At 37.6% G+C, this 27,964-nt stretch overlaps 1 protein-coding gene across 1 annotated transcript in view; it reads left to right on the top strand.

Moving 5' to 3' along the window:
- LOC134796204 (alkaline phosphatase-like) overlaps positions 1-25,928 on the top strand; it is a 39,802-nt gene extending 13,874 nt beyond the window's left edge. The window contains exons 2-9 of the mRNA XM_063768231.1: positions 5,642-5,718; positions 9,427-9,600; positions 11,963-12,290; positions 13,293-13,456; positions 14,875-15,205; positions 19,001-19,206; positions 19,742-19,850; positions 25,707-25,928. Of these exons, the coding sequence (XP_063624301.1) occupies positions 5,642-5,718; positions 9,427-9,600; positions 11,963-12,290; positions 13,293-13,456; positions 14,875-15,205; positions 19,001-19,206; positions 19,742-19,850; positions 25,707-25,909 (1,592 nt within the window). The 3' untranslated portion in view covers positions 25,910-25,928. The remainder of the gene's footprint in view (positions 1-5,641; positions 5,719-9,426; positions 9,601-11,962; positions 12,291-13,292; positions 13,457-14,874; positions 15,206-19,000; positions 19,207-19,741; positions 19,851-25,706) is intronic.
- Positions 25,929-27,964: the final 2,036 nt, after the last annotated feature.

Below are 27,964 nucleotides of genomic sequence, written 5' to 3'. Positions count from 1 at the left end.
ATGAAGCCAATATTGCTATTCCAATCGCTCACATATCGTAAACGACTCATTGGCTTAAATTAAGCGGCATTGCACGCTCTGTGATCAAAAATATTTGTCAAGATATTCTGGTTTACTCGAGATGGTAACTCTCTCGCGCTCGCTGACAAATCGTCGCTGTGCCTACAAAAGTCGCTATGTGATTTTTGTCGATTTTTAGGTTTTGATGCCATTTTGAACCTTATTTCCATACGCATATGCTCCGAAAACAGCGTTGAGCTTATTCCAATATTTAAGGATTTAACAAATGTAGGTATGTGATGCCTATACAATGAATGCTCTTCCTATAATCGCTAACTGGAATAAATCACATAACTACATTAGCTTATTTGAACAGCAATTACAGACGTGCGCTCGCTATGTCATTCTTGACACATAGCGATATTTTCTTCAAGTTTATTGAAAAATGATTAGATGCGCTTGCGCCCGATATGTAGTTTCTCGCACATAGCGATAATTTTTGTACTGGTTGGAGTCGAGACTATGTTTCCAGGCCGTGCCTTTTACGACACATGGCGGAATCAGTCTACCGTAATTACGTTATAGGTAAGTACTTTTACTTACCCTCAAGTTGTATACTAAACACGTTAACATGTTCATTTTAAAGTGTATCATGATTGATTTGGCACTAAAAAGTCATCAAGCAAAATAAATTACGTGTGTGTACAAATAATTGAGTTTTGTGAGTTTTCGTTACAAGTTGTTGGCAGTTTTAAAGGTAATAAGTGAATGGAAAATTACATAAAAGATAGAAATATGTATTGTCTATTGTATATTTAAGTATTTAAGTACTGCGGAATGGAGTATCGAGATAAACCATTCTGGTTTAACGATGCTTTTGGATCAAAATATTATGTAATTGTGATTTATATCTAATAAAAAAAATGTATAAAGTTAGCGCAATGTACTTTATAACATGAACATGTAGTGCGTTTATGCATTACTTAAAGACATTTTTTTTATACTCTATTATAGGACATTCTTACACAGATTGACTAAGTCCAACAGTAAGCTCAAAAAGGCTTGTGTTGTGGGTACTCAGACAACGATATATATAATATATAAATACTTAAATACATAGAAAACAACCATGACCAAGCCATGACTCAGGAACAAAATATCTGTGTCATCACACACAATTAAATGCCCTTACTGGGATTCGAACCCAGGTCCATCGGCTTCACAGGCAAGGCAATCTTAAAGACAATTGTTTATTTTCAACTCGGCTAAAACTCAGTTAGGCAATATCGTGTCGTGTTTAATATTGTAAATTTATAGATAATAAATGAAAAAAAAGTAGTAAACATCAGACCTTTTCAAATGAAAATTATAAATAACTAGTACCAAAATATAATATATAGCAGAGTCGTTTGAATCCTTTATTCGTATGCTGTTGGGAGAAAGAAGTTTAAAGAAATATTAGAAGACAACAAAATTTCAATTTACAAGCCACGTAAATACCACAGTCAACCTTGTGTTGCCTACAAGCAAGGAAATATTAATATGTAGTAATATCTAGTTATAATAAAAAAAAAATACGTAAACTATTCATTCATGATAAAATTTCCATTATATCGTCTTAAATATTTTTTTTCTGTTTTATTGAACACTCACATCATTTTATTAAATAACCATGTGACGATAAAGCACACAAATTGTATAAGGTCCTTAATAATTAAATCTAGCCATGTACAGGTTAAGACACTTAGAGGTTTTTACGACTCAAACAAAAATCGCTATGTAACATATTTTTGAAAAAAAAAATTTTCACGCTATTGAAACTAAACTATCATTTCAGATAATTCCGTAATATATGTAAAAGTGCAAATACTTTTGTCATAAAAATATTGATTTGTATATGATCAATAATTATCGAAATAAACAGTTTTTTGTGTCTCCTGTAAAGTAGGTTAAAAACACATGGCGACTTTTGCACGCACAGCGACGAAATGCGAATACTGTGCCCGGAACTGGGGCGAACGACAATATATCCGATGTCACGTGTCGCCGTCGATAAACTTTTGTAATCATATTATTTTGTTTACTCGCGAGTCTTTCGTGTTTACGATGTTGTTATTGTAGCGATTATTTTCGCTTCATTGTGTGATCGCTTCAAGTTCAATAATGATTATGTCGTTAGTACCTAATATCCATCTTAATAGCTAGACCAGTTTGAGGTTGTTTAACTATTTTCTTTTAAATTCGGCCTATTTCCAGAGTTTTATTTTTCCTTAACACAGTCATCCTCAACACCATATATGTTATTATTATAATATTTATTTTTATAAGAAATTATTATTACAGTTAACTTTTATATAATTATGTATGTAGAGCCAGCAACAATAGGAGCGGACGACACAATGCACCAAAAGTATCTGTAGCCCTGAATTTTAACTCCTCTAATATAAAAAAAATATTGTCACCCTGTAGGGCTAAGATGGTCGGCTCTTTATCATTTGTCACCATGCTGTCACGTTCTAACAAATACGTAAGTGCGAAAGTGATGCATGGCACGACAGGTGATAAAAATGCGACCATGATAACGCTTCTCTGGTAACTTTTCCGAATAGATATACATCTATCTATGATGTACCTATAACCCGTTTAAAACTATGTGTTACAGTCTAATTGTTCTACACAGAGAGATTTATTTACCCGATAAGCTATTAAAGAATGGTAGATGCTGACTGTACTAAACGAAAGAGTGTTTGCTCATTGTACTTCCATAATAATCATGTAATCGTGGTCACAATAATGATCTACGCTAAAACGTGTAGATAAAACGCTTCAAATTAGTCACGCCAGAATCTTTCGAAGTACCTATACCTATTACAAACAGCAACATAAAGCGGTATCCAGACGGGACTGATCAAATCGGTCGATTTGATCAGAAATTAAATTGGAGTCAATCACCAATTTTAGATTTATGGTGATATAAGAGCCCTATAAATTGAAAAAATGGCCCAGAACGAAAATACTGGCCTCACAAATTGGTATTCTTGCGTTTGCACTTCATTTTATCGGTAATATCGGTCATTATCGGCGGTTGAATTCGGCGAGCCAAATTGGCGTTTGCGTCCGCGCATCCTGATTCGATCGGGCAATTTAATCAGATTGGCGAAAAATTGACTAATCAGGATACGCCTTAACTGTGTCGGTGGACCTTACGCCTTTTGTAATAAGGTTTACGAACTGTCAGATAACAGGGCGGTGGTAGTTGGAACTAGTAAGCACTTAGCATCTTGAAAGCTGACTTCTGCGGGCGCAGCATGGTTCCATTGTTATCGTCTGTCGCTAAGCTCGTCACTTTCGCACTTGCTTGTTAGAACGTGACAGGCATGGTGACAAGCGATAAAAATGCGACAGTGCTACTGCCGCTGCTTGATTAAAATTTAACTAACACAAAATTATCATATTGCATGTTTAGTAATTGCTTATATGAATTTAAAAGTATCTTGTTACGCACTAACCACTCCTAACTATGAAATAACTAATAACTATCAGTGAACTTTATTACTTAAGGTTGTCTTTGCAATAAGATTCAGGTACAAAATATCAAACTGATCATCAGCTATTGAATGACGAATTGCTTGTCAATTAACTGAACCTAAATAGTACAAACAGCAACTCTTAACTGTACTGTGGACCTTATTAGAAGAGGCATAAGATCCACCGATAGACAGTTAAGATTGTGAGCGATGGTACCTATTGTCTTTATGGTTATAGCCCTTAAAATTCAGAAACATAATGAAGGTAATTAAATTGACAGCTGTAGTCGATGCTTACAAACGGAATGGTTCTTTTGACCCCGTTTGAAGCTTAACCCTTAATCAAACGGACCACTTTTAATGAGATTTTTGAAAACTAAGAATGGTTTTTAGGTAATTTGGGTGCGTAGATTATGAAAAAATATATTTAAAAAATTTAAGTGGGGGAAAGGGGAGTTTTGCGGTGGGAAATAATTTCCCGTTATCCGTTACGGAATGGCAAAATTTTGAATGAAGTGGGAAATAGTTTCCCATTGTCCGATAAGGTTACGAATTTTTTTCTAGTTAGTAGCTCCCCCCGGCTTTGCTTGGAATTCAAGAATGATTTTTAACGTTATTTTCAAAAATCAAAGAAATAAATAAAAGAAAAAAGAAAACAAAAAAAGGCACAGATTTTTTTGTGTAACAGACAAACGGGCATATATTTTAATATATGGAAACAAATTAAAATTTAGATGGAGAACAAACACTGGGAAATAATTTCCCACTTGATAAAACCTACCAATTTCGTAAGTTCAGGAACAAACAATGGAAAATAATTTCCCACTTACTAAAACTTTAAAATCTTGGCTAAATCATATCGTTATCACAATACTTTTCAAGCAAAACACAGGGAAAATAAGTCTAGTTTATGATAGTATTCAGTGTATGCACTTACCAGATTTTTTTTCGCACGTAACCTCAAAACACTAAAAAAACTGTTGTTATTGCAAAAAAAATCACGACAAGTGACATTGACTTTGACGTATGGTCACAAATGGAGGCCATTAGAAAAGTGTTGCCATTTTATTCAAATTCAAAATGTTACTAAGATTTTAAATCTGTATGGTTGGTATCGCTGAGTGCTGCCATTAAAAAGATAAAAAATAGTTCGTACATTACAATGAAGTGGGAAATAATTTCCCTTTATTTGATAAAGGGTTAAAACATACTTTGTCAAACGGTGCGATAGTCATTATAGGGATGGCTACATTTCAACAACTACTTATGAAGAATCCGGAAAAAGTGAAATATACTTGGGTCAAGCAAATCTTGACAGTAGCAAAATTCGGCAAATTGGAAAAATCGCGGGTTAGCAACACTGTTTTCGAATAATTCCAAAATCGCGTGTCATCTGTGTTTTATCTGTGGAATGTGGATCGTAAATGACAGCCATCTTGTTTGTTTACATTCTGAATCGTTGCTATTTCAAGAGAAATTTCTCAGAATTCACCATTAAATAACAACATATTAAATAAGATTGTGCATGAACTTAAGCAAAGTCAAGGTACCTACCTACAATGTACAATCTTGCTCGTTGATCGTAAATATTTGTAAAATTTGAGGTTATGATAATTACATGTTTTGGTTCGATGATCATTGCTGCTTTTCTTAACGCAATACTGCTCTTTGAGTGTTGCCCTACTTCACTTTGCTGTACATTGCTACTGACATATGTACTTAGCTTGACAGACTATAAGTCATTTATTTTTTAGCCTAATCTTAAAGAAAGATTTGTAAGGTTGTTGCGTCTATTTCAGTTATTTAAAAAAAACGGAATTACAAGAGCTCTCGTCATCTAGGGATAAAAGCCTGAGTTTACTTGGTGAATAAAACGTCACATAGAGGGCGTTCCTGTCAATTGTAGGGGAAGTAGGGAACTATTGGGCCGTCGTGAGGCTCGGGCACCCCCTTGTAAATCAGGACCTATTACAAGGGGGTGCCCGATCCTCCCGACTGCCCAATGGTTCCCTACCTCCCCTATTATAGAAATAATTAAAAGACGTAATAACTCCATATCTCAGTGCAGCATTAGGATGAAACACTATTTATATGGTAATTCTTTTTTTTTTCAGATAACACAAATAAAGATTTCGATGAAAGAAACAAGTACCACTGGAGGCAACAGGCCCAATGGACGTTGCGGTCAAAGGTAAATAGTTAAATTAATTATACATAAATAATAAAATAAATAAAAAAATAAAAAGCCTTTTATTTCGTTGCAGATTACAAAAATTTAAAAACAAAAAAAAGTTAAATCTAATAAGTTAGTAATTCATTTTGTTAGTAATAGAGTTATTAGTGATTTAAAATTTAGTTTTTATTTAAATGTTGGTATTATTTGATACAATTTTAATCTGCAAGAACCCCTCTGCAGGTGAAGGCCTCCTCCAAAGATAGCCAGTCCTCTCTAGATTGGGCTACTTGAATCCAGTTGGGGCCGGCTGTTTTTTTCAGCTCGTCTTCCCATCTATCTACCGGTCTTCCTTCCCTTCTTTTGCCTTGAGGACCTGCCCATGTAGTCACCCTTTTAGTCCATCTCTGGTCTTGTATGCGTGCCACATGTCCGGCCCACTTCCATTTCAATGATTGAGCGTGTATCAATCCATCCTTTGCCTTCGTGATATGTCTTATTTTTGTGTGTCTTATTTTTTGTATTTTTTTAATATTCATCATACTGCGCTCTATACCCCTTTGGCAAGAAATAATTTTGTCCTTTATTTTTTTGTTGAACTTCCACGTTTGGCAAGCATACGTTAAGCACGGTATAAGGCATGAGTTTAGTACCTTAGTTTTAATATTAGTTGGCAAGCTGCTTTTGAATATCTCCTTTAGTGCCCAGTATTTGTTCCACGTTAACTGTGTTCTACGTTCCACTTCTTGGTAGTTACTATTTTGGTCAAAGCTAATTTGTCTACCCAGGTATATGTATCTGTCTGTATACTCGAGCGGCTCACTACACTCACTATCAGCGTATATTGTCCTCTTTGTGCTGTTAGTCATCAACATTGTTTTTGACAGGTTCATTTCTAAGCCTACTCTTTTACTAGCTTCATTAAGTGACTCTATCATATACTGAATATCTAGTCCTGTATCCGATAGGAGTACCAAGTCATCTGCAAATCTTAGGTGGTTTAGATAGGCTTCTTTGATCTTAATACCCCGACCCTTCCAATTGAGCTGACTGATAATCGATTCCAGTGTTGCTATAAACAGCAGTGGTGATAGAGGGTCGCCCTGTCTTACTCCTCTACTGACCGGAAACCAAGGCCCAGGTGTCTCTAGTTTTACTCTACTCCTGCTGTTTTTGTATATACTCTTGATTACACAAATGTATTGATTTTCTACCTCTTGAGCTTTTAGAGTTCTCCATATGCTTTCATGTGATACGCAATCGAAAGCTTTTTGGTAATCAATAAATGCGATGTAGAGTGGTCTATTTCTCTCTCGGTATTTTTCTATGACAAGATCGATTGTATGTATATGGTCAACAGTTGAGTAACCTCTTCTAAATCCGGCTTGTTCGATAGGTTGATGCGTCTCTAGTGTAGAGTTTAATCTTTTGTATATTATTGAAGAGAAGAGCTTGTAGATTGTAGGTAGCAGGCTTATTGGTCTGTAATTCCCTATGTCATTTGGGTCGCCTTTTTTGTAAATGAGAATAATGTCAGATTGAGACCATTGGGTGGGTGTTTCTCCAGTTTTAATAATGAGGTTGAACAGTTCAGTTAGGTGGGCCGTAAGAGTTGTTGATCCAGTTTTCAGTATTTCGTTTGTGATGCCGTCTGAGCCTGGGCTTTTATCCGCCTTTAGAGCTTTTATTGCATTTGATACTTCCGTTTTTGTAATCTGAGGTACAGGTGAATTGTTGTCGTCTTGGGTTGGACATGGGTCTCCGCTTTCATCTGAGATCGATTCTCTAGTGCAGTATAGTTTCTTATAGAAGTGCGTTGCTACGGTGATGACGTCGTTACGGTTGTTGAGTATATTTTCGCCCTGTTTCAGTCCTTCTATCCATGTTTTGTTCGTTCTCAGCTCTTTGTAGGCTTTCCTTGTGCCTCCCGTTTCGTTTATGTGTTTTTCAATAGTGTTGTACCTGTGATTTGTGTAATCCTTCTGTATGTACTTACTTATAAGCTTGTAAAGGGCAGAGATCTCATTTTTCATTGCTCTGGATTTGTTTTTTATTCTCTGGAGTTCCTTTCGTCTCTCCATTAGCTGTAGTGTGCGCTCTGACAGAATTTTGTGAGGTTTTTGATCTTTGTTTTCGTTTTGAATCGTGTGCAGGCTTCTGGTTATGGCTTTGATGATATTGTCGTAGTAATATTGGACTGATTTGTTGAACTCCGTGTTCATTATCTTACTTAAACAATCATTGAATTTCGAAATATCATCTTCGCTTGTTATTATATTATATATTATACATAAGGTGGTGGTACTGGTGTTCGACATGCTAATGCCCAATAGACGACACCCTGCTGTCACTTCTATTGTCAATGACTTAAGTTTCAAGATGACATGTACTGGGACCGCGTCGAGCACCAGTACCACCACCTTACATAATACAGGTTGTGCCTTGCAATAAGAGTAAAAAATCAAACTAGAGATTCCTTGGAGTATACAAAGTTACCACCAAGTGGTCCCGATGGTTCAAAATTCCATATTTATGAGAAATTTTAATTTAAAGTCTAGTTTTGTAAGCAAGGGATCACAAATTAGAATTTCTAAACCGAGAACATGAAAATCAATAAATATGGAACTAAATCACTAAATTTCCAACAATGAGAAAATTGCCTTGTCAACGTTTCCTTCTTAGTACCTAACGAAGTTACATGTGTCTTTGGTACCGACAAACAGTTGCTCAAACAACTGCCTACCGGTGTCTAAAATTAAGAAAAGAAAAGGAAGAATTAAGGCCGACTTAATCATAAGATGTATGGCTTATAAAATAAATAAGAAAAAAAGGAATAATTAAGGAAGGAGGAAAATTCTTCATCAATACAGAATCAATTATTTTTAACCAGGCAATGCTGGGTATGGTGTGCAATTTTGAGTATAGGTAACTACAGTCAAAGAATATAATTTCCGTACTATGAGTCGCTTAACTTAAAACTCGGGTCTGGTTGCTGAGAGGGTCGAATGGATTTACCCGAGTTTGAAGTTAAAGGACACCTCCTTAGGTGTCCTTTAACTTCAAACTCGGATAAATCCATCCATGGTATAGTCCAGGGTATCGTACTTTGTCAAAGTGACAATCAATATGAAAATCGCTAGGGACCTAATACTCTTGTCACAGTGACAAGGTACGAAACGGTCCGGAAATTCAATTGCTTGACCATACAATACATTATGATGATATACATTTTTTGACAAGGTGACTACTAGAGCGCTGCGGTATCAGTTTTCAAACATTTTTATCACTGTCGCTTTCTCACACATTGCTGTTTGATTTGGTGAGCATGTTTACCTCAGTAAAGACATAAGACCTCAGTAAAGAATTAAGACAGCAAGAGATCGCGAAATAAGATTAGAAACGGTGCGTTAGAGAAATTGTTTATTGTTTATTTTATAACTTTACAGCTTACACGCTTATTAAATATATTAAGAACGGGTCAATCACCTATTTTAAGTCGAAAAACGCTCGACATGTTTCACTCCGTACCGAGGAGCTTGCGTTGACAGTTCGATTGCCCGTTCTTAATATATTTATTATGTCTGTCTCTCACGGAAGTTTTATTATTAAAATAGCTTACACACTTACAAAATAGTTAATTTATTAAACATCAAGTATGCTAAAAATCACTGCCTTTGCGATTTTGTGTACATTTAAAAGTTAAATGGCATTTCCCTAAAATTCCAGCTCGCATCGCCACTCAACACCAACGTAGCAAAGAACGTGATATTATTCCTGGGTGATGGCATGAGTGTGACCACACTAGCTGCCACCAGGGCGTACCTCGGGCAAAAGTATGGCCATCTCGGCGAAGAGATCAAGTTAAGCTTCGAGATGTTCCCTTACACTGGGTTATCTAAGGTAATTATTTATTTAATACTAAGATATACACTTCACATAAACTGAGAGCCCGCCTAGGTAAAACTTGGCTTGAATTAAGGCCATCTAAGCTCTTTTGACATATTCTCGAGATGTTCCCATACACTGGGTTATCTAAGGTAATACTTACTATTCTAAGTCACTGTTCACATCAATCAAAATCAAAACAGCAACACCAACAGTCTCCTAAACTCATTTGTCGACAGAGTAGACTGCCCACTGATGAGGCGTTGGAATCAATTACATGAACCCAACGCATCATCAAAATAAATAGTATTAAGTAGTTTTAGAAAGAAAGAAAGAAGAAAGAAAATACATTTATTTAACGCCACAACATATAACATATAGAAAAGAAGACATACAGACATAAAAAAAACATTGGACTCTAAAATAGGACCCCACTCAGCATAAGACCGGAGCCCCACTGCTGCGCACGCTCGACCCACGCTCCTATACAAAATTTCGTGGGCTTGCCCACGGTTTGTATTAAAACGTGGGCCGTGTACATAGCGTGCGCAGCAGTGGGGCTCCGGCCTAATGCCGCGGCAATCCGTGGCGCTGGTTTTCAGTGGGGACCTGACTTAAAACTATGAGACGACAACACATAGGTACGCCAGCGACACACAAAAAAAAACAGACAAAAAAGAGAGACACTAAAATTTATACATACTGAACAACAACAAATTTTAGGTATTTATTCTTTTATTTACATATTGTACACTAACATAGATAAAGGTAGTTAAATTATATTTTTTGTGCTAACACTATATGGGATTTGTGCCTGAAATAAATAACTTTAATTTAAATTTCACAACCAAGTGAACGTCATTAAATATTTATCATTCAAAATCATAATTTAAAAGTTAATTCTACTAGCTAATATAGGGAGACAACATAAAATTTGCATCAAATTACTTTGCTACTATTGTGGATAAAATATAAAATGCAACTTTCATCAATTTTTTAACAACCGAGAGCGCATTTACGAGCTTATGTGGTGAACAATAAGATACACCTAGCAACAAAATCCCCCGTTTTAATTATGTCACCTGTTTGACCTCATTAAAACGAACCACAGGTGTATATGTCAAAGGATCAAATTATCCTAATAAATATGAGACGAGCATTATTTTACTGTGTACAACACGGCATTAATCGTCGCAATTAATTTAGCCCGTAATCATTATCATGCTATTTTATTTCAAACCTTGGTACAGGTAAATAAAAATCATGTTTGCTTAATTAATATGTCTTTACAAGAATATCTTCAAGTAGCATGAGTGGGGACAGAGTGGTAACATTACACAAAAGAATTATTGAAAGAATGAATGAAAATCTTTGTTTTAGGCAACTAGTCCCCCAAATGAACGTGGCTGACTGCAGTGTATTTTTATAATCTTTGAATCATGATCAACCAGCCTTAAGATCATTTTTTATTTTTATTTTTTTCGACTAATTAGATTAGTTCATAGTAAAAATTGTTTGAATATGCCTTCAATTTAATCCCTAATGACACACCATCTATTCTCTCGCGATAGTCGCGATGTATAATTCCTGAGTACACTCCAATTTGTGGGACCATTCATCAATTTGTATTAAGTTGTAGGTACGAGTATCTCCTGGTGGAATTGGGTCATGCATGTTCATATGTAATTATTTAACCCTTTGATTAAGCACTTGTGTAATCTTGGAAACATATAATATATGACCGAATATCTTCATCGCAAAATCTTCTTGCATGATTTATTTCTGTATCAACCTGAAGAGTCACAAACATTCACGTCACGTCACATAGTCGTTTCGTTGTGACGTGAAAATTACATCACGGCTTTGTATCGAATACCGTCGTATTATGATGTTGAAAATTAAAACTTGCAATGGCTGGTTAATATTTAAAAAAAATGCGTAAACACTATCAACAACAAAGAAAATGCTTTCATCGTAGTTTGCGACACATAAGCTTCTGTCCTCGACTTCATCTACGTGGGATGATGATGATGATTGATATAAACTATCCTGTCATTTATCGGGCCTCAAACTGTCTCTATACCAATTTTCATTTAAATCGGTTCACCGCTTCAGCGGTTTATGCATGAATTGGTAACAGACAGAGTTACTAGAGTTAAACCAAGAAAAGTCTGCAGCGATTTTGATACCATACGCAGTGCAAGTGTCATTTATACGTCATAATTTCATAGAAGGTTTAAATAACACTTGCAATGCGTGTGCTATCAAAGTCACTGCAGACTTTTCTTGGTCTAACTCTATGCATTTATAATTATTATTAAGTACGGATACTACGGATACAGAAAAGCTCTCGCTAATAATTTAATTTTAATTCCAGACATACTGCGTAGACCACAACGTAGCGGACTCCGCATGCAGCGGCACAGCCTACCTGTCCGGCGTGAAGGCCAATAGTGGGACTGTGGGCCTCAGCGCCGCCGTCAAGCGGGGGGACTGTGTTGGGCAGTTGTCTGGGAACCATTCGGTGACTGGGCTTATGGACTGGGCACAGAAGGCTGGGAAAAGTACAGGTACATATAGTCCCAAAAGTGGGACCGTGGGCCCCAGCGCTGCTGTCAAACGGGGCGACTGTGTTGGGCAGTTTTCTGGGAACCATTCGGTGACTGGGCTCATGGACTGGGCACAGAAGGCTGGGAAAAGTACAGGTACATATATAGTCTCAACAGTGGGACTGTGGGGCCTGTGGGCCTCAGTGCTGCGGTCAAACGGGGGGACTGTGTTGGGCAGTTGTCTGGAAACTATTCCGTGACTGGGCTCATGGACTGGGCACAGAAAGCTGGGAAAAGCACAGGTGCATATAGTCCTAACTGTGGGACTGTGGGCTTCAGCGCTGCGGTCAAACGGGGGGATGTGTTAAGCAGTTGTCTGGGAACTATTTGGTGACTGAGCTCATGGACGGGGCACAGAAAGCTGGGAAAAGCATAGGTGCAAATAGTCCCAACGGTACGACTGTGGGCCTCGGGTCAAACGGGGGGACTGTGTTGGGCAGATGTCTGGGAACCATTCGGTGACTGGGCACAGAAGGCTGGGAAAAGTACACGTATATTCCGGCAAACGAATTTGTTAGTAGAAGAAAAAAACGGTTAAGTGCGAGTTCCAATCAGCGTGGGCAATCTTCATGTTCGTAACAAAATAAGCTCATAACCATAACAAGGTTTAAAATCTGAATCGGTAAGTCATAGTAAGTTATGATATATCTGGTTATTTCATAAACTGAAAAAATTAAGAAATTGTCAAATTTTACGATGTGGCTAAATGTTTTCATTTTAGCCTAATTAAACGTTTTTCCTTTCTGAGACAGCAATTATGGTAAGGAGTAATTAGGGTGAGTCTTTAATTATGATTTATTTAAATTATAAATTAATTAAAGCATGGTTATACGCAACGCAACTTCTATTTAATATATTTTTACATTCATATAATTTTCGTTCTCAAAAAATTCAAGATTGATGGTTTTATAATTTGATTTTAGTGATTGTATTTTCAATAATTTTATTTAAAATGAAACAAAAATAATTCGGTTTAGTTGTTGTGAAAAGTCCAACTTTACAAAGTTATAAATTGTTATAATTGATCAAAAACACCATCATGACCAATTTGTATTTACAGAACTATTAAAATACGATAATAATGTTTTTTTTTGTCAGGGGTTGTCACCACTACGCGTGTGACCCACGCTACCCCGGCAGCCTCTTACGCGCACTCAGCTGACCGGCGTTGGGAGGCCGACACAGACCTCCCGAGGTACGGCCCTCGCTGTGAAGATATAGCTACGCAGCTGGTGAGAGGGAAAGTCGGGAAGAATATTGATGTAAGTATTAGTGTACACTCAGTTGACAGGCGGTAAGAGGCCGACACAGACCTTGAGATACGGGCCTCACTATGGCCTCGTAGCTACGCAGCTGGTAAGAGAAAAGTCGGAAAGAACATTGATGTAAGTATTGGTGAAGGTGTACTTTATATAAGTACACATACACTTAGTTAATCGACGTCGGGAGGCCGACACATGCCTTCCGAGATACGACACAGTCCTGCCGTAGTACGGATCTCGCTGTGAGGACATAGCTACGCAACTTGTGAGAGTAAAAGTTGGGAAGAACATTGACGTAAAATCATCTTTTTTTCACATATAGTTAGCTAATCGGCGTTGGGAGGCCGACCCATGCCTTCCGAGATACGGGCCACGCTGTAAAGACATAGCTACGCAGCTAGCGAGAGAGAAAGTTGGTAAGTATGGAAGTATACTAGTTAAGTTAGATCTATCTAGGTGAATATAAGATTTACTCCCAACCATTTAATCGGCGTTAGGAGGCCAACATACTTGGTGCATGTTCACTTATGGGTATCGAGGTGACAACGCATGCAGCTGGGGTTTATTTCCTATTTGGACTCAGCCCACACCTGATGTAATTCTTCATTTTTATTTTGTTTACAACCGATGTTAAAGAAATTTATAATACTTATTATAATAATAACAGAAGCTGTCAGCAGGTTTAAATAAATACCAACTAATCTCAGCATCTTTTTTAAACCTCTAGCCAAGTGCCGTTTTTTCAGGTTCATCGAACTTTTGTTTTATTGATCGAAATGCTTTAATATGTCCATCACTATTTGCTTGGTCCTCATTTATTAGTTTCTCTAAGTCCTAAATAACCAGATCAAAATAGCAACCAAACAAAATAGCAATTACATAGTGACGCACCGCTCGTTTTAGATTGGTCGACGCTCTTGTCACTCATGTTTGCAATTTATTTTTACATGGAAACTTTCCAATTATTCCCTAGCTGAGTTTTTCAGTGAAACAACAAAATGAGTTATCCAAAAAGTTGTACCATCTTAAAATATTTAGCAATGGACAGGTACTAAAGTACACAAAACTTTTGCACACAAAAAAGTGTAATTACACATAAAAGATGTATATTAGTAACTTAGTAGCGTCCTTTTCTTATATTTATATTTTAAAAACACTAACTTTGATCCATAGACCGAGTTTAGAGCAATTATTTCATGCAACCGATGATGCCAAAAATGCGGGGGTGCGCGGGACGAGGTGAGCGAAGTCCCGTGCCGTGATTGGTCCGTTCAAAGACACGGACGTCACACAAAGACACTTTCGACTCGAACATGGAGTAAAATTACCGTATGCGTGGCAGAGGGAGTAGCGCGACTATGGTCAGTCTGGAGGATGTTTTGTCTGTGCTTTGATCATATTATAACCTCAAATTCCAGGTGGTCCTAGGCGGCGGCCGGCAAAACTTCCTCCCCTACACCAAAAAGGACATTGAAGGCCACGTTGGTTACAGAAAAGACGGCAACGACCTCATCGCCGAATGGCTCGACACGAAAAATAATCTCGGACACAACGCGAAATACGTTTACACTAAAAAGGGGCTTCTCAATATCAACCCCAGTGTGGACAGTGTGCTTGGTCTGTTCTCGCCGAGCCATATGCCGTATCATTTGGAGGCTGGTGAGGATGATCCCAGCTTGGCGGAGATGACACAGAAAGCGATACAGATACTGTCGAAGAATAATAATGGATTCTTCTTGTTTGTTGAAGGTGTGTATTTGGTAATGTTATTATAAATGTATACTCGTCTAACATAATACCTATCTGCACGGATATGATGGTCGTTCTTGTCTACGTGACAGCGTGATAAAACGGTATTCGTCACTTTTCAATCACGCTGTGTTAAAAAGTGACGGTTAAATATTTTGACACGTGCATAAAGCCATACATATTACGCCTGCTGAGAAATCAATAACATAATGTATACATTTTTTATCTGGGTGAATCTCCCTCAAGAATAAGTAAAGCAACATTTTTACTTATGGATTGATACTACCAACTGCTTCAGACTTTACTTACACATCCCATGAATTCTTTCGAAGCAGGTATGATAGAAATCTCACATTTCTCTTTAGATTCTAGCTTGCTATCCCGCTCTGCATCGATTTTGTGTTTAATTCTCTAAATTTAAAAAATAAGGTATACAATTTGTCGTTTTCAAAATTGCATACCTATATCTACTAAACTGGCAGCTGGCCAACTTTATTGTCACGCGTGCAATAGAGTATTTAAGACCACGCAAGTTCGGCCTGGCCAGCCACATTAGGGCTCACGCTAGACAACGTCCATAATATTTATTTAGGGTCGCCATCATCGAAAACGATGACGAGGACTATATTAGAAGCACTTTCTACTGTAATTACCCCGCTTTTGAAGCTATCCGAATACACCTTATTTACCTTGATTAAATATGATATCCCTGACTAAATATTAAACTTCATAAGCAGTATTCAATTGTTTCAGTACCTACGTAGAATTAATCCCTTATATACTTGTACGGAATAGCAAAATTTTGAATGAAGTGGGAATTAGTTTCCCATTGTCCGATACGGTTACGAACTTTTTACTAGTTAGTAGCTCCCGCCGGCTTTGTTTGGAATTCAAGTATGATTTTTTAACGTTATCTTCAAAAATCAAATACATATATAAATAAAAGAAAACAAAAAGAAGGCACAGATTTTTTTGTGTAATAGACAAACGGGCATATATTTTTATATATGGAAACATTAAAATTTAGGTAGAGAACAAACACTGGGAAATAATTTCCCACTTGATAAAACCTACCAATTTTTTGTAAATCGTAAGTTCAGGAACAAACTATGGGAAATAATTTCCCACTTACGAAAAACTTAAAATCTTGGCTAAATCATATCGTTATCACAATTCTTTTCAAGCAAAACACAAGGAAAACAAGTCTAGTTTATGATAGTATTCAGTGTACCAGAATTTCTTCGCACTTAACTTCAAAACACTAAAAAAACTGTTGTTATTGCAAAAAAAATCACGACAACTGACATTGACTTTGACGTATGGTCACAAATGGCGGCCATTAGAAAAGTGTTGCCATTTTTCAAATTCAAAATGTTACTAAGATTTTAAATCTGTATGGTTGGTATCGGTGAGTGCTGCCATTAAAAAGATAAAACATATTTCATAAATTATAATGAAGTGGGAAATAATTCCCCGTTATTTGATCAAGGGTTAAACCATATATTTGGTATCAGGTATGAGGTAGTTTTCAACTACAACCATAATGTACTCGTTCATATTGTGTTTAGAATATATTCATATATTCAAAGGTTACCCTCAAACCCATTACAAACAGTATTCAATATCTTATGTCACTTTCACTTTAACAGAATATAATTTTCCTACGTCAACATAACATTTTCTCTTTTATTTTATCGTTTCTGAGTAATTTTCGTAATGTGACGAATATGTAGGTAATTGATGCTTTTGCGTGGATGTTCTTGTAGGTATGTTCCTTCCATATCTAATAAAATAGATATTTATGTGGAATTATAAGCGTTTGTGTGTTACGGTATGGGAAAAGTTTATAATGTTATTAAACTATACAGGATTGTGAGCTAGACCACTCCGTCATCCACTTTACAAACAATTTCAATGCCAAAAGGCATAGTCCTAACGTATTTAGCAGTAATGCATCGGCGCGAGATCAGTATCAAAATCTGATTGGTGCAAATGTAAGTAAGTATTAAGCATTAGCAATTATTTTTATTGCAGTTACGGGTTACTGATAACAGTAAATATAACACTTTAAACTCTCGCATTTTGTACACATATATTTTATTACACAAACGGGTCTACCGCGGCCTACGGGTGTACAATGAAATTATATCGCGGTAGACCCGTTTTATTTGTGTAATTAAATAATTATGGTAACAGTAAACTCAATAAGGCTTGTGTTGTGAACTTGTGACTTGTGGGTACAAGACAACGATATACCTACCTATATTTTATAATAGACACTATACTTAAATATATGTAAATACTTGAAAACATAGAAAACATCGAGAATTCATTAACAAATTGAAAAACAGGATTTGCATCAAACAATCAAAATAATATCTTGTCATCCTTGCCACCGTTTGTCTGTTAATTTTAAAGAGTAGCTATTATTATAAATTTAATATAATTCAACATAATGTACGCATCCCACGCGTTTTCAAAGTCCTATATAGCTTGCAGAAGTTGGTATAAATTTTACTCTCTTATTAGGTGCTCAAACTTTGTTACACGAACAATAAGTGTTAAAATTTAAGTCGTAATTAAATGTTGTTTCTAATTTCGCCCTTGGGTGTGAAGCTTAAATGACAAGCACTTCTGGAAAATTCCACCAAAGTATTATATGAAATTTAACGGGTAGGTAATAATTATAATAATGCTGGAAATCAGTTTTGGTATGTCATTGTTAAATTAACGGTAAAGCCATGAAATGAATTCAAAAGGAAAATTAGCTCACGGCATCCTCAAAGATATTAGAGAAGTAAAATTCCTATAATGATTAATGCTCATTCTGAGCGAGTATAATTCGATAGCCAAAAACGGAGAGAAAAAGCCGGGAGAATAGAAATTAGAGATGCGCAAAACGCTTCACTGAGTTGAAAAGATTGATTCATATCTTTCGCTCGCGGTGATATGTATCACTCATTTCGCTCATTTCGTTCATTTCGCTCAGTGGATCTGTAAGCTATATTGTTCACGAGTGAGTAGAGAGAGATGTCAATCAATCAGATGACATAAGTGCGACCAAGATGGCGAATCACGCGATTCGATTCCGCCATGTTTTCCCGACAGAATCCGAATTCTTCCGAACCACTCCGAAACCTATTCGCATCGTCTCACTCGCTCACTCGCCCGTCACGCTCGGCCGGCTCATTCGAATCATGAGTGGGAAAGAGCGAGCAAGCAACACTGAGATAGATGAGTTAGTGAGCGAATTATGAGCGAGTTGAATCTGAACTGAGTTGAATAGTGACTGAGTTCAATCAAATGATACAGTTCATTTAAATCATTCACTCGTGAGCGACACATGCCTACTAAAAATCTGTTTAAAAAAAGTCCGGCCAAGATTTTTGCGCTGCTATCTTCTCAGGTCACAGGCGAAACGTTAGAACTGGTGGTAATGTTTCTTTTTGACATTGATAAGCTTTTTGACATGACTAATGGGTGGCTGACGGATTCAGAACACGTCAAAATAATGTCGAACGAAATACGGAATATTGATATATTGGTTAAAAATTGGTCTACAATTGGTTTAAAATAAGAGAACATGATTGCAAACACCCTATAGAATTTTATTGTTGAAGTATACATTTACTGCATGATATATAAAAACTGCATATATTTTATATTTAAACATTTCTAGAAATTTAATTAAAGTCATATCCATATTATGCTTACGTCACCATATTGCATCCATCACCCGCCCATTTATGACTCCTAAGTTGAAAAAAAAAAGATCTTTATCTTCTGTTATTATAGGAGGCAGAATAGACACCGCCCACCACGAGACCAAGGCCCAAAAAGCCTTAGACGAGACCGTGGAGCTGGCGAAGGCAGTAGAAGCAGCGCTCAGGATGGTGAACATTGAAGAAACGCTGGTGGTGGTCACGTCAGACCATAGCCATACTATGACATACAGTGGCTACAGCAAGCGAGGATCTGACATACTTGGTTTCAGTAATAGGGTTCGTATTAGATTAAAAAAAATACCTAATATTTCTATATATATAGCTATATCGTATTGCATTGTATGTACAGTTCGTAGAATTTCGAGCTAAATAAGCGGAAAAGTGTGCGAGGCAACGTGCATTGTGTAAGTATGTAGTGTAGGGCCAAGCGAGACCTTCCTAAGATTTCTCAAAGCTATTTATTGCTCAGCTAAGGGCTGAACTGCATGTCAACTGCGCTTTTTAAGATAAGTGCACGCCACCTCTTCGCGTTTAGGATCTATGCACTTCAAAAGGCTCTTCAAACGTAGCTGGTAGGAACTGAATTAGTCACAAACCGCTAGTTAGAGTGTGACCATAATAGAAATACATTTTACTACTATTTAATGTAAGAAAAGTCCCAGCTACCGCCATCCTGTCCTCGACGTCATCAGTCAAATATCGTCAAAATCATCGCACTTATTATTTAACTGGGCACTTCATGATTTTATTTTTAGTGATTAATTTATATAGCACTTACAACTATTTATTAATAGATGATACCTTATTCCAGATAAATGCATCAGACCACCAGCCATTCACGACCCTAAGCTACGCTACGGGGCCAGGCCACAAGCAAGGCCACGACTCCCAAAGATACGACCTCACGTCTGACGATCTCAGTAAGTCTATCTAACAATGAACCACCACCTAACCACCGCCGGGATAGCACATGATTGGCGCGACAGTATCTCGCGGTGAGATAGGCTACCCGTCGCTCTATAATTAACATAAAAAAGACGGGTAGTGAGAAATCTATCTCGCCGCGAGATACTGCCACGCCAATCATGTGCTAGGCCTACTACCAACTTCGCCAGGCCAAGCCACAAGAAAGACGATGACGCCCTGCCGGCAGGCTGTGCTATGTGCAAACAATGACTCTCAGTAACATATTTTGCGTCTCAGTAAGTAAAGGAAGTTATCATCATACTTATAAGTATCTTGTCATCCACTGCTGTCGCCCACTGCTGAGGATAGGAGTCTCTTCATGTATGTCACTTATCGCGGTCCTGGGTTAGTCTGATCCAGAAATGCCCTGCGGTCCGAAGCGCCGAGCGAACGGGCTAATAGACGCCAGGCGCTCCTTTCATCCGAAAGCGGCCACCAATCCGTTAACATTTTGGTTCACCTGTCATCACTACCTGGTAACATGTCCTGCTCAATTCTAGGACTCGGTTTTGAAGTTTAATGATTCAGCCAGCAGAGTTATTGAAAATCGTAGCGCTTTTTAAGATCATAATAAAAACCAAAAAATAAGAATAGCAATATTTAAGGCCTTTCTCTCGTATGTAACTTCAAACCTGATTTCTTGACTTTCGCTTGATAGAAAAAATTAATAAACATAGGTAAACATAAAAATGCGTAATTTCATTTTTAATGAATTCTTCCAATATTTACGTTTGTTAAAATTTACTAAAAATAACAATTCACAAGCATAATATCCGCGATCTCGGACACGCACAGCCGTCTCGCTCACTTACGCTCAGTGAGAGTGAGAAAAGAACGTGAACCCACGGGGCCTTAATATAGAATCGTGAAAACTAGATACAACGGCGTTCTAGATTGCCACAAGCATTTAAGTTTTCAATTCATTTATTAGTATCAATATAAAGTTTTACAACTAAGAAATCCATCGCTAATGAAGTTTCGCGGAACTGTTATAAATAGGTTAGCATTTAACAGGCCAATTTGAACGATCACCGATATCAAACCGATAATTATTTGAATCATACTGCAAGGTTTATATGGTCGTTTTTAGGGTTCCGTACCCAAAAGGTAAAACGGGACCCTATTACTAAGACTTCGCTGTCCGTCCGTCCGTCCGTCCGTCCGTCTGTCTGTCTGTCACCAGGCTGTATCTCACGAACCGTGATAGCTAGACAGTTGAAATTTTCACAAATGATGTATTTCTGTTGCCGCTATAACAACAAATACTAAAAACAGAATAAAATAAAGATTTAAGTGGGGCTCCCATACAACAAACTTGATTTTTGACCGAAGAGCAAAGTCGGGCGGGGTCATTACTTGGATGGGTGACCGTTTTTTTATTGCCGTGTTTTGCATTATGGTACGGAACCCTTCGTGCGCGAGTCCGACTCGCACTTGCCCGGTTTTTTTATCATCTGTGCGAAAGTGACGCATGACAGGTGATACAAATGCGACCATGATATCCGTGCTGGAATCATTAAACTTAGTAAGCAAGCAAGCACTGGTGGCCTAGCGGTAAGAGCATGCGACTTTCAATCAGGAGGTCGCGGGCTCAAACCCCGGCTCGTTAATAACTAGTGCCTTTGCCAATTCGTGGGATTAGTTGCCAAGCGGACCCCAGGCTCCACATTGAGCCGTGGCAAAAATGCCGGGACAACGCGAGGAAGTTAATGATTGGGATCATTCAGTTAGCTATTATTCGCGTGTACATTTCGCTCTGATTTCTCCGTATCTACATGTTTTAGTGAGAGCGAGAAGCCCGCGCGAATGACCGCCCTGACATGATTCCAATATGATTCAAATATCGGTATAATTGATATCAGCTGATGCTGCACGTTCGAATTGGCCTGAAAGTTTGCTCGTGTATGAGAACCAATAGGTTTACTCTCCAAGTTTTGACATTCATTTTAAAGTTTCGACGAAGTAAGTAATTAAAGTTATGAGCGTGTCGTGTATGAAGTATGAACTTTGGGGCATGGGTTTGATTGGATTCTGCAAAAAATAATGTAACATGTATTATGTTTCGAATAAAAGCTATTGAGTCTCAAGAAAATAAAATAAAGTAAAAATTCGATACATTATAATATACACTTACTCAACGTTATTGCTATTAATAAATATCTATCTATTAGATAGCAATGAGAATATGGCTTTAAATAAGTTTTATATAGTTTTATTTAATTTAATATTAATTGAATACCTAATTTGTTATACTATGTATAAGTATAAATAGTATTTATACCAGTTTAATCAATTATACAAGATAACAGATTTGAAAGGGAAATCGTTCATTTTTCATTGTCAAAATTTGACCTTTTATTAGCTCAAATGATTGATATGAGCAAACCCCTTAAAACAATATAATATTCGCAGATCCTAAATAAATAAGAGCCTTTATCCTGTATCCGTAAAAAAAATCTATGAAAGAATAGGTAGGTATATTAATAATAATAATATATAGGACATTTTTACACAAATTTACTAAGTCCCGCGGTAAGCTCAAGAAGGCTTGTGTTGTGGGTACTCAGACAACGATATATATAATATATAAATACTTAAATACATAGAAAACAACCATGACTCAGGAACAAATATCTGTATCATCATACAAATAAATGCCCTTACCAGGATTCGAACCCGGGACCATCGGCTTCATAGGCAGGGTCACTACCCACTAGGCCAGACCGGTCGTCCGGTATTAAATGGATAACCAAAGAAATCTTTCATAAAAGCGCTCGTATCTACACTTAATAATGTATCCCTGATTCGTAAAACTTTTGCGCAAAGTTCAGTGCCCTTTCCAGCGTGTTTACTAAAAGGCCCGCATAATATTCCCCGTTATGAAGGCAAAACTACCGAAATTCCACATAATCCCTTCATAAAAACAAATTATATTCATACTAGTGTTGGATAAGACACGAGTCCTTTGAGTCCTCTGCCTTAAGACTCGACTGTAGTTTTCAGACTCATATTGATAATTAAGACTAAACTGTAAACTCGTTTTAACTTGTTAGAGACCCTTTTGTAGGGACTTGAGTTCATTTTCTTCAAAATAAAAAACAGAATGCATCATTTTAATGAAAAGTCACGTCAGGGGTTAGGTACTTTATACTTTCTGGTAGGCTTCCGTAGCTCAATTGGTTAGAGCAAACGCACTGATTGCGGACGTTGCGGGTTCAAGTCCTGCCGGAAGCGTAAATTTTTCTATTTTTACCTTTAATATAAAATTTGGAATATCGCTCGCAGAGGTATCTGCTTGTAAAAATTGGTATAAAATAACCATTATTATCTTTAATGTTACCAATATTTAGATACAGCCTACAAATTGATGACGGAGTCTTTATTCGGAAACGCGAGTCATTTGAGTTGTGGTAGATAAAAAACTCAATAAAACACTCTACTCGGGACTAATAAGTTTTTTTAGTGCAGAGTCTCGTAAACACGAGTCAGTTCTTCATTAGACTCAAAAGACTCGAGTTCCTACCAACACTAGTTCATACATGGACTCGTTACACGGAAATGACGTCACTCGACCTGGATCTAACACTAATTACCGTGGGCAATGTTTATTTTTCAAGATCGTTATAATGTTTGTTTTTCCGTTAATGGATTGTACTACCAGCATAGGGTAAACTATCCAATGATTGACAACAACCCGTCATCGGCAAATGATCTTACTAAATAAAACAACGTTTTATAAAAAAAAAATCATTGTCAATAGGGTGTAATCTATTGGCCATTAGCATGTCGAGCACTAGTACCACCACCTTATGTGCCCAAATACTATTTTAAAATGATTGAACATACAAATATGTAAACATAATTTGTGATGTTATCTATGAAAAGGGACCTTATTGTCGATGTTGTTAACAATGCTCCGATATAAATACAATGCCGCGCCACGCCGTGCGGAGTAAGCGCCATCGACAATAAGGTCCCTTTTCATAGATAATGCCCCATTTTATCAATGTCTGATTATAATTGAGTGAATCTTGTAAATAAACAAATTTCACTTCGGCTCGACTAATCCTTGGCCTCAAGGTCATCAAGGCCTTCATGCATTTAATCACGCTTCGGGCCAGATGCTCACCCCTCGATCCAAACGTCAAAATTAAATTATAGCCAGATTCGTACAGCCAAGAAAAGTATTTAATCCGGGTTTTAGAACAACCGAGGAAGGATAAAGGAATATTTAGAGAAGGTTATTTTAAGGAAGAAGGTTATAAGAAGATTGTACCTAATTAAAATAATAAAATTTTGCATTATCCTATTATTCGGAATCTATTTATTTCTGTGAAGGTCTTAGATCCGTAATAAATAGCTTATTAGTTAAAATTTGGGTTAAAAATGGATTGCGGATAATAAAAAAATTGTTAAAAGGGGTGAAAAGAAATATTGGACGGCTTCCTAGCCTAGTCAGTAGTTACCTTGCCTACGAAGCGGGGGGTCCGTGATTCGATTCCTGGTAAGGGCATTTACATACATTCATACATATTATAATAAACACGCCTATTTCCCGGAGGGGTAGGCAGAGACCACGGATTTCCACTTGCTACGATCCTGACATACCTGGCGGCCTAGCCAAGGTGACAATCGCTTGCGCTACGCCATCGAATCACTTTGTGTCTCTCTATCGCTCTTCCATATTAGTGTGACAGTGACAGTTGCGTTTCGATCGCTACGGAGCGATAGCGATTGGCATGTTGTCTACGGGGCCTGTTTCGCTTCCTTCACTTTCATAACATTCCTCATACATCGCCGTGTGCCTGCTACACTGCCACATCTCAAAAAACCGTTTTTTCGAGAAATCGCGTCTCAAAGTTCTGAGAGTATAGTTTAGGGTGTTTAATAGGATCTTACTCCTTTAGTTTTAGGTCTATGAACTTAAAATTTAGCTTTTTTTACTCGGAATGATATAACCCTCCTTATGACCACGCCACTTTTTAAAAGAAATGTATATTTTTTAAGACACAAGGCCCGAAAGGCAGGTATTTAGAGTTGTGGCCGTATTGCAGACACGTTTTTTAAAGATTTTGGGATGCGGCCAAATTTAAACACAAAATTATTGGATAAGGGTTACCATGCAAATATAAATAAAAACACCAAATTAGTTAAAATCCCTTTATTTTATCAACTTTGATAGGAACAAGATCACTGTACGCGATAATATGTGTAACTAGCTTATAATCAGCAACATTATCTAATTATTAATTTCTAGGACGCAACTCAAAAGCTTCATTTAAAACGTGTGCTATATAGCCACAACAGAACTCAAAAGGGCCGTCAGGTTCACGTGCGAACGCCGCGGGAGCAGGCGGCAGACTGGCAAGTGGCTGTATTGCAGGGAATCATCTGACAATTTATGGTCAAATCCATAAGGCCACTTGTGAGAAAAAGGCTCTTAAAGACCTTTTATGCTATGGCTCTCGAAATAAGGTCGTAAATTGAACAACTTTGAATACGAATCTGCAATAATCCAGAAAATTAAAAATTTTGAATTGTGGCCGTATAGCAGGCACACGGCGACATGCTCGCCGGTTTAGGGTGCTCTTGATCTGGCCTTTCTTCAGGAATTTCGGGGCATTTATTTGTATGTTTATCAGAAATATTAGTTCCTAAGTTAGGTATGGATATTTTCTATGGATATAAGTATTTATACTTATATATCGTAGTCTAGTACCCACAACACAAGCTTTATGGAGCTTACAGGGGCTAGGTCGATTTGTGTAGGATTGTCGCAAAATATTTACTTAATTTATTTGTCTTTCCAGAAAATCCAAACTACACCTACCCGGCCTTAGTCCCGATGTCCCGAGAGACTCACGGAGGCGAAGACGTAGCGGTGTTCGCGCGCGGACCATGGGCACACCTGTTCACGGGCAACTACGAGCAGAACTACCTGCCGCATGCGCTCGCATATGCGGCCTGTATGGGCGGCGGACTGCACGCCTGCCATCAGTACAGTTACGCGTAGCCTGTAACTCAAGGAGACGAGGACGAGGCGGCGTTCGCGCGCGTTGGGCACACCTGTTCACGGGCAACTACGAGCAGAACTACCTGCCGCATGCGCTCGCATATGCGGCCTGTATGGGCGGCGACCTGCACGCCTGCCATCAGTACAGTTACGCGTAGCCTGTAACTCAAGGAGACGAGGACGAGGTGGCGTTCGCGCGCGTTGGGCACACCTGTTCACGGGCAACTACGAGCAGAACTACCTGCCGCACGCGCTCGCATATGCGGCCTGCATGGGCGGCGGACTGCACGCCTGCCATCAGTATACTTACGCGTAGCCTGTAGCTCACGGAGGCGAAGCCGCGGGTGTACCTGTTCGCGGGCAACTACGAGCAGAACTACTTACCGCACGCGCTCGCATATGCAGCCTACATGGGCGGCGGACTGCACGCCTGCCAGTATACTTATACGTAGCCTGTAACTCACTCGTCTGTCAATCACACACACTCACTCACTCCGTTGGCTCAGCGACCCAAAATGAGACTTGGCCTCCGACACAAGACAGCGCCACTTTTCTCGGTCCTGTGCGACCTCTCGCCAATTGCCAATCCTAACCTACGGATGCGAAGCATGGACACTGACACTCAAGGAAGAAAACATGCTGCTAGTGGCCGAGAGGAAGATCCTCCGTAAGATACTAGGCCCAAAAAAAAGACCGGACGGAAGCTGGTCAGTCCTTACGAACCGTGAAATCGAAAACCTAGTGGCGTCTGTCAATCAGTCAGTACGGCTACCACCAGTTTTGACATTGACATAACGCTCACGTTTACGTAACTTACTTTCTATGCATCTCGCTCGTACTCGCATATGCGAGCAATAGTGGAAGCGAGTTGTACAGAAAGTAAATTACGTAGACGTGAGCGTTATGTCAATGTTAAAACTGATGGTAGAGGCTTCTGGTCATTTTGTATGAAAAACCTGTATGTTTTTTCAAGAACCATGATGTTACTAACCATTCATCATGCATTCGATCATTAATTAAAAATAAACTTTCAATCAAACACATGTACTTACTTAATAAAATAAATTAGTTTTCATTTGAGTAGGTAAGAGTAAAAGTACTAGAGATAGTGAAATATAATTGTCATGAATTAGTTTTCCAAACAAATAATTATTATTTTAAGCTGTAATATAATAAAAAAAAATATATATAGGTACTTATATTCAAAGTAGTATTCGGTAACTGTTGATTAATTTTAGAATTTGTTGCTAAAAATATTGTACCTACATTTATGATAATAGCTTTGAGAGTAAATGCTTACATATTATTAGTATTCACAAATGTAAATACTAGATATACTTACATAAAATAAAGTAAATTGTCTACTGTGTTTTTTTCTTTTACTTGACGCTCACCTTTATTTTTGCTTTTACTGAAATAAAACACATTTTTCGGAGAGTTTGATAAAAGTTTACGCATTAGTTTGAGCAAGTTATTTGTTAGTACCTTTCTACAAATTCAAGTCTCATACCAATTTTCCCGAGAGTAAAACTTTTAGATAGTCGTACGAAGAAAGTTACGAAGTCACTAAACTTCTCCACGATTATTTATTTACTTTTTGTATGAGATCGCCTATTTTATGCATAGTTCTTATGTATATTATTTGTTATATAATATACCTACCGTTGGTATAGGTATACCTAGGTATTCACTTTGGTGCAACAAAGAATATTTACTAGAGTCGGACCAAGATAACTGCATGGCATTTGCAAGGACAAAATGTGGCATCATTAATGTATAATTTCTGTGAAAATATGATGTATAATGACACTCTTTCACTTTGTAATATTCAAGTTGGTGTCAGGTTAGCTTAGTATTATAATCTCAAATATATTTATCAATATTTGGAACTTTTAAATTGTCCGAATGTTACTAGTACATGGAATGGTGTGTTTGGTCTTTGTACAATCAAGTGTAAAAATATGGGTGCATATAACTTGATGTAAGAGCTATGGGATATATTTTTAAGTATGACGTGTGCACCCATATTTTACACCTTAAAAAAAATTCAACTAT

The sequence above is a fragment of the Cydia splendana genome, chromosome 13, assembly GCF_910591565.1.
Source record: "Cydia splendana chromosome 13, ilCydSple1.2, whole genome shotgun sequence".
Taxonomy (NCBI): Eukaryota; Metazoa; Arthropoda; class Insecta; order Lepidoptera; family Tortricidae; genus Cydia; species Cydia splendana.
The sequence above is the reverse complement of the archived record's forward strand: the minus strand, read 5'-3'. Positions and strand labels throughout refer to the sequence as shown.